This window comes from Zonotrichia albicollis, chromosome 21 (genome assembly GCF_047830755.1).
Source record: "Zonotrichia albicollis isolate bZonAlb1 chromosome 21, bZonAlb1.hap1, whole genome shotgun sequence".
In the NCBI taxonomy this organism is placed as follows: Eukaryota; Metazoa; Chordata; class Aves; order Passeriformes; family Passerellidae; genus Zonotrichia; species Zonotrichia albicollis.
The window spans coordinates 7,525,228-7,532,895 of NC_133839.1; the positions used below are offsets into that span (position 1 = coordinate 7,525,228).

Consider the following 7,668-nt stretch of genomic DNA (forward strand, 5'->3'; position numbering starts at 1 on the left):
GAGATGTTGTTAGCAGCTCTGATCAAATAAAGCACTCTGACATGGTAAACAGCAGGTGAAAGTGCTCACAAACCAACAGGGGCAGCTTTGAACAGGACAGGTCTGTGTGTGCTCCCAGGCATCCCTTGGGAATGCATTGAGCTATTGGCACTCTTACCTTCAGCATCCAAAATAACCTTTGTAGCATGTTTGTGGGGGAAAAAAAAATACCTGTATGCAATGAGAATCACACTGTGCAGAAGAATAAAGGAAATGTGTTGTGCATCCAAATTGCCTGTTTGGTGGAGCAGCAGAGAAAAGCTGAAGAGCTGTTGGAGAGGCAGGGCAGTTCCAAGAGGAATGGTGCTGCTCTGCCTGCCTAAACAGCTCAGCCTGCCTCTTATTGAGTGTATTGTGAGGCTTTGCAGTTCAATGGTCACATTGCCATGACAAATCCAGGCTTGGATGCTATAAAAGGATAACTTCTCCTTTCTGTTTTGTGGCTGCTCATTTTGCTATTAAGAGGAGCTGGTGTGCATTAAGCTAATAAGGTTCATCTGGGGCACTGTCCACTGTGTATTTGTGTCATGTGTTGTACCTATTAAAATGCAGAACAAAGTCACAGAAGTAAGGGTGGTCAACTGCATAGTAAATGGGGCTTTTTAAGTGAACTGCTCAAATTTAGCAAATAAACACCTGGTTTAACTGCTTTACCACCTTTTTTGAAGTATAAGCCAATATTACTTGCTAGTTTAGTGATAGATGGGAAGGGCCTTGAGGTGCTCAAGGACAGTGGCTGTGCTGTGTCAGGTTGGTACAAGAGATCAAACCTGGGACCTGCTCAGTGTGAGTAAAGAGATGTGAGCAGTGTTGTTTGATGGGTGGGAGCTGTTGCTGAAATGGATTTTACAGTTCAAGGTCTGATGTCTGATGCTTCTCCTTTCTCTTCTAGGGTGACGACTTCAGGAGTGATGGAGGGCATGAAGAAAGTCAAGAAAGTGGTGAATGGTTCAGCAGAGCCTCAGGGCGAATGGGAGAGCACAGCATGATGGACTGGACTAAGGCAGCACTTTCAGAGAAACTTTTTTAATTTATTAATATTACTCTCAGTGGAAAGGGAGCAACTTGCACTCCCCACCACTGAAACTGCAGAGTGGGGTGTGTCTAGGGAGAGCAAAGCAGTGCAGAAATATAACTATTCCTTTGATCATAAGAAAATGGGATCTCCTGGTACCTGCAAGGAGCCTGAAGCTTTCCTAGGGATTTTGGGTAGCTTTTTTTCCCCCTTTCTGGATCGGTTCTTTATTCTGAATTGTTGTGTTCCTCAGAATGTGTAATACTAATGTGAAGAGGGATCTTCAGTGTGTATGTAAAGAATATATTTTATATAATGCTCATATATATGCACACACACACACACTTGCTTTGTAACATGAATGCTGGGACTTGCAAAGCCTGTCAGAAGGTGGGAAAAGAAGATAAAGACATGTAAGTATTTTTTTTCCTTTTTATAAACTCTCCTTTTGGCTTGGATGGAACATTGCAAAACAAATGGATGGGAACAACTGCAGTTATTTGAGAGACTGAAGGTTATTGGATCAGATGACTTCTGCCACTGCTCATGCAAGTGTGAAAGGTGATAAGTATCTTCTTGTCTTGTCCCTGCAGGTGTCCACCTGAATGTGTCAGGTTTTCAGATGTGTTGCTATACAGGAAATGAGTGACTGTTCTCCATTAAAGCACTAAGCCCATAGTGCAATAAGTATTTATGTACATTGTCCCCTGTCCATGGAGTTGCTCTTGACTCACCCCCACCTGACAAGAAGTACACAAGAGGTGTAAGACTGATGGTTGCTTTCTAGGGGTCTGTAAATGTTTACTTTCAAGCTGTGACCCAGAGCTTCATAAAATATTTTCAAGGTATTTCAAAAGTCACTCCTTTCTGGCATACTGTAAACAGTGTCAGACACTCCAGTGGAAATCTGTCTAGCCATTTTACTGCAACATAAATCTCTGGTTCACAGTTACCCTGAGTTACTGGGTCTCTCTGGATGGCTACTTGTACCTCTCTGGCTGTGTAGGATTAATAACACTGCTGTTTTGGGTGAGCTGAACTGGTCAAAGGAGTATTGCCACCAAAACCAGCAACTCCTAGTCCTGTTTTTTTGGTTGTTTTTTTTTTTTTTTGGCAGGCGAGGAAAAGATTATGACCAGAACCTTGATGCAGAGGAATATAGAATCCTTGAGTGTTAGCTGCAGACTTGCAGTGGAGTCTTTACAAACACATTCCAAAATGCCTCATGTGTTTTCTCTGTAGTCCTTGGGGTTGTCAGTGGGGCAGTTGGTGTCCAGAGCTGTAGTAGTGAAAATGGGTGCTCATTTGGGAGAGGATGGAAGTGGCTCACTGGTGGAGTGAGGATTAGCTTTAACAAAAATAAATCAGCTCTAAATCTCTGACCCACTGAAGCCTTAATATTCATGCAGAGACATTGCCATGTGGTGCTGTGGAGCCAAGAGCTTCTGCCAGGGTGTCAGGAGAGGCATCAGCAGAGCTCTGGATGTGCCAGCATTGCTTACAGACTCGTTCAGGAATTGGTTTTGTGGAGGGACTGCATTTCTGGGCACACCTGATGAGAGGACTGTTAGCCTAAAGTTTATTTTATTCTTCAAGCTGAGGAGGATTTCCTCCAGAATCTTGAACCACTTCCTCACTCCTGAGCAGGGGTTGTGGAGCTCCTGGTGAGCTGTCTGTAGCAAGCCTTGCTGGTTGAGGAGCAGCATCCCTTCCCCCATTGCCACTTCTTTTCCCAGGTGTTGGTTCCATGCACCATGGAGGTGGTAGAAACAAATCTACCTGCTTTGATACCTGGAGCTGCTTTCTCTTCAGATAAAGCACAAGAAGAACATTTATGTCTGGCTGCAGAATCCTCCTCTGATTTCCTCCTCAGCTGTTACTTCACAGTAATCACAGCAGTGATGGTTCCACTTTGCTGTCATTGCCTTGCAGTGAGAATTTTAGTGAGAAGAGATCCTGTACCAAGGAAAGGCTGTTTGGTCACCTCTGGGCCTTTAGGCCTCCTGGAGGAAGAAATCTACATTTTTAGCCTGAAGTGTGAGAAATTGGACCATCAACAAACACAGGCAGTGCCAGCTCTTACATGTAAATGCAATACCTGGAAAACTCAACCTCTGCAGTTCCTCTGTCCCTTGTCCTGCATCCAAAGGACTGCTCAGACAAAAAGCTTGTTCAGAGAAGCTCTGAAGACTTGAAGTGTGTTGGCACTGAGGTATGTAAGGGATGAGGATGTGCTATCAGGAACAAAGTGCATCTGGACAAGGCCATTCTAGAGCTGTTAATCCTGTTGTAAACGAGATGTGGAATTGTCAGAGGTGTGCCATTTCACCCAGAACCACGAGGGCTGTGCTGTGATCCCAGGGAATGCTGAGCTGCTTCCAAACAGCTGCCTGTTCCATACCTCAGCATCAGGGGAGCTGACAATTTGGCAAGTACTGTTACCTTAGTCTCAGGTTTCTTTTTTTTTTAATATGCACTTTTTTTGCTAAAGTTGCATATGGTGTAGGTTTATCTGCCAAGTCTCTGGCTCACCAGTCAAAGGCCAGAAAAATGGGTCATTTCTTTTTGTCTTGGCAGGAAAGGCCACAGCAGTATTCTGGAAGTTAATTTTTTTTACAAGAGCTTTTTCCAAGTTCAGCCCTGAGCTTCAGCAGTCAGCTCCACAACCACCTTCTGCTGGTGTTTTACACAGGATGCCAAGCAGCAGGAAATGGTCAGACCTGAGCATTAGGAAGGAAAATCAGTCATGGACAAGTCAAAACCCAAAAGATTTTTATTGTGGCCATTTCCATAATGAATTTTTTCTGGTGCAATTCCGTGGATCAGGACAGAAAGTCTGTTTTGATGGATATGATGGATGGGATGGCAGCTGGGATGTTGGAGATTGGAGATGGCTGCAGTTGTGCTTCTCTCCAGCACAGCAAGTGCTGCACTGCAAAGCATCCAAGGCAGGATTACTCCCTCCCCTCCTGCCCAGGCACACCCAGAGCTGCATGGCTGGCATTGCATGGCTCCAGGGCCAGGGGAGTGCAGCAGCTCAGAGCTCCCCAGGCAGGATAATCAGTGCTTGCCTTTCACGTGCTGACAGCTGCTTATCTGCCAGGAAGCTCTGCCTCTCCCAGGGAGGGAAGAGAGGAGCTGTTGTGGATTACAGCTCGTTTAGGAATGTGCAGCTTTGCTTCCCTGTCGCTGCTTTTACTGAAGTGAGGAGCTGGAGCAATCTCCAGCAGTACCCAGCAGAGAGTGACAGGAGTCCTGGAACAGCAGCTCTGCTGCAATGGGAATAAATGGTTTGAAAGCTTTCCCAGCCCAGCACTCAGTCCCCTCTGCAGACAAAAATGAGATTGGTTCAGTCTTCACGTGCAATGCAGGATGTGCCCCAGTAAATCCCTGTGCATGCTGACATGCACATGGCACTGCTGCTCTCCTTCCTGCCCAGCAGGCTGGCTTCCAGAGGAAGCCTCCTTGCAGTGCCACTGCCAGCCCCTCGCATTCTTCGGGCTGGAAAATGTTTTCCTTGATGGTTCATCAAGAGACATACTAAAAGAAAGCCAGACATAATGGGGTCATGTGGAACAGTGCTGCTGCCTGCTGGAGTGGAGCAGTTGGAGTTGAAGAAGCCACATGCTGTCCTATTAAGATGCTCTTTCATGTTGTCTGTTGTGATGTGTGCAGTGCATTGTTCAGTGTTTCCCTCCAGCTCAGTGCCCTGTTCCTGGATTTCCATGCTGGCATGCCCTGGGAGAGCATGTTGTAAAAATTTGCTGCATTGCAGCATTTTGTCTGGAGCTCATAGTGTGGAAGATGTATTTTTTCTGAGCTGAGTGGACTCTCTGGCACGAGTGTGCATCCACCATGTGTCCTTGAGCTCTGTAGCATTCCTTTGGCCATCAAAGGCCATGTCCTGATCACTCCAGTGTGCACATCTGATGCAAGTCCTGTAGAAGATTTTTAGTGTTTGGTCTTTTTTCCTTACTGTGTGTTCCTCTTAGAGAAAAGCAGTTGAGCCACTGACAATCAAATTGATGAGAAGGGAGGAGGTTTTGTTGTTTGTTTGAAAACTGCCCAATTCGAAGCAAATACTGGGTACTGTAGATTCTATTGAGCTCTGAGAACTGGAGTTCTTTAGCTACTAAGGAGAGGGAAGGAAATCTTTCTTCCTTTAGCCTACTTGGTTTGTCTCCTTCAATTTGACCTGTCATGCTAGCTAACAGATTGCTGTCACTTTAAAGAAGATGTTTTACAGCTCCTGTGTGATGATTTCTGCTTCACTCCTAGAGCACATCCCCATTTTTCACCTGTGTACAAAGAGAGCAGCTGTGGTGTGCAGCAGTGGGAGGTGCAGTGAGGTTTGAACATAGTGGGACTCACACTGAAACTGTGACCCTGTGTGGAGTGCCAGTGGCCTCAATGTTTCATGAAAGCTGAGGTGGTGCTGCCCAGAGACACTTGGCCAATGTTTGTGTTCCCTGGGGCTGATGTGCTGTAAAACGTTGTTTTAAATTGAATTAATTTGGCTTCTTTTTTTTGTAGCTGCTAGATACAATACTTTTGGGCTGATAAATCACTTTTCCTTAGCAATACTGGGAAGCTGTGCATTTTCCCTTTGTGGTGTCTTGCCTGGATATAGCAATGATCCAGTGAGAGCTGCACATGATCTGTGCTCCCAAGTGGCTGAAACAGGATGTAGGAAAACATCAATACTCAGGTGTTGAGTGGTGTAGGAAGAAAATGGCTGAGAAAAGAGTCACTCCTTTTGGGCTGACTGGCTCAAGAACCCATTTATGTTTTGTCTGCAGCAATCCTCTAGAAAGGACAATTCTAAATAAATATTTCCCTGTGGGATTTCACTCAGTGTTCTGCTCTCTGTGTACTGAAGTAGAGTCCGACCTCCACATTATCAGAAGCACTTCATCCTGCAGCCAGTGGAGCTGGTACCTGCTCTCTTACAACAGAGTATGGGTCTAAATAGCTTCCCTTGCCCTTTAGGAACTATTAATAATTAATTCTAGATCCTCTTGTGTCATTAAACAGCTTTAGGGCACCTTGTACAATGTAGCTTTGAATTCATTCAGTAAATGACATCCAGAAGAACTAAAAAAGACTTTTCTGTGTACAGCAAGGTCCAGTTCTTGGGGTTTTGGTGACCTGTAAATATCCTATTCCTCAGTTCCTGTTCAGATGTAAAAATGGATTTTTTTCAGTATTTTTTTAAACTTTATTAAAAGAACAGCAAACAGTATTTGAAGAGAAGCAAGGTAGAGACAAGTCAGAACAGTCTGTGTAACTTGGTTTCCCTGCTGTGATGCAAATGTGTAAAATAAAGATTGACCAGAAAGAAGTTTTTAATGCATTTCATTTTCTCCTTCTGAACTGCCAGTAGCCAAGCTGACCCATTGTTCCCAAAGTCTGCATTTCCCTCTGCTCAACTTCTGTTTCCAGCCATCAGCATCTGCATCATGGATTCAGGGCCAAATCACAAAACTTGTATGGAAAAACTTCTGTTGAAGGGAAAGTTTTCCTGTCAGTGACCCAGTGAGGTTCACTGAGGTGCCTTTTCTTGAGCTCCAGGTACTGGAGCTGTGTTTGTGAGTGCCCAGCTGCTCTTTTACTTTTGCAAGCTGAACTTAGGCAGTGTTTGTGGACTGAGTCTTGAACAAAAATGTTTCTCCCAGCCCTGTGTCTCCTGCAGGCTGGGGCAGGCAGGAATTCAGGAATACCTGGGCTTGTTGCTGCTCCCCAGCCCTGTGGTCTGTGTGTTCTCAGCTTCCAGGTGAGGGCAGATGGAGCTGATGCTCTGAACCTTGGTGTCCAGATACAAATTAAGGATAGAAGGTTACTTTTAAAGTAATATCTTGGGTGGATCTGGCCACACTATCTCAGAGGAGCAAGTCCTTGATCTGTTTTAAGTTAGACTGATGGTGATCTGGGACATCTGTAGTTGTGCTCTTCCTGAGGTGTTGGGATCTAACCTTGCATTTCAGTTCTGCAAACTGGTTGGGTTGGCAGGGATGAGGAGGGCACAGCATTCCTGTGAAGTGTTCTTCCTGATAATCCCCCATCCCTCAAAGGCATACATCCTTCAGCACCAAATTCCAGTCTTCAAGATGTTTCTTCCAGTTCAGCCTCTGGTTCTCATCCTTCCACCAAGGGGTAATGCCTGAAGCAGCCTCTCTTCTCTACCCTGCACCTCCCAAGCAGCCACTTCTGCACTGCCTCAAGCCTCTGGGTGAGTGTTTGACCAGAGAGCAAAATATAAAAAGTGCTTAGAATTTGGATTTCTTAATGCCTCACTGTAGGTTAGAACAAACTTTCCTGATGCAGGTGGTCGCTGTTGTTGCACTGGAGTGGCCTAAATCTCTTTAATGCAGGTTTCTCCAAACTGAACATATTCTGCATATTCTGTCTGTTGTGTATTTGGCCTTAAAACATTCCCATTCCCCCTTGGCATTCCCTGACAGCAGCTGAGACTCATCCCCAGAGCTGCCTGCACTCAGCCATAAGGAAAGGTGAAATGTTAAGGGTGGAGTGGGTAAGGTGGGACTGAATTGTGGGAACACTCGCTTGAGAAGGAGACCAGATGAAATTATCAGTGGAAAAATTGATTCCTGACC

General features: G+C 45.3%; 1 protein-coding gene across 3 annotated transcripts in view; it reads left to right on the forward strand.

The window, feature by feature from the left end:
* Positions 1-6,398, forward strand: part of GPR107 (G protein-coupled receptor 107) — a 37,906-nt gene extending 31,508 nt beyond the window's left edge. For all 3 annotated transcript variants that reach the window (XM_074556406.1, XM_074556407.1, XM_074556405.1), the window contains exon 18: positions 932-6,398. In XM_074556406.1, coding sequence (XP_074412507.1) covers positions 932-1,028 — 97 coding nt within the window. In that variant the 3' untranslated portion in view covers positions 1,029-6,398. The remainder of the gene's footprint in view (positions 1-931) is intronic.
* The last annotated feature ends 1,270 nt before the right edge of the window (positions 6,399-7,668 follow it).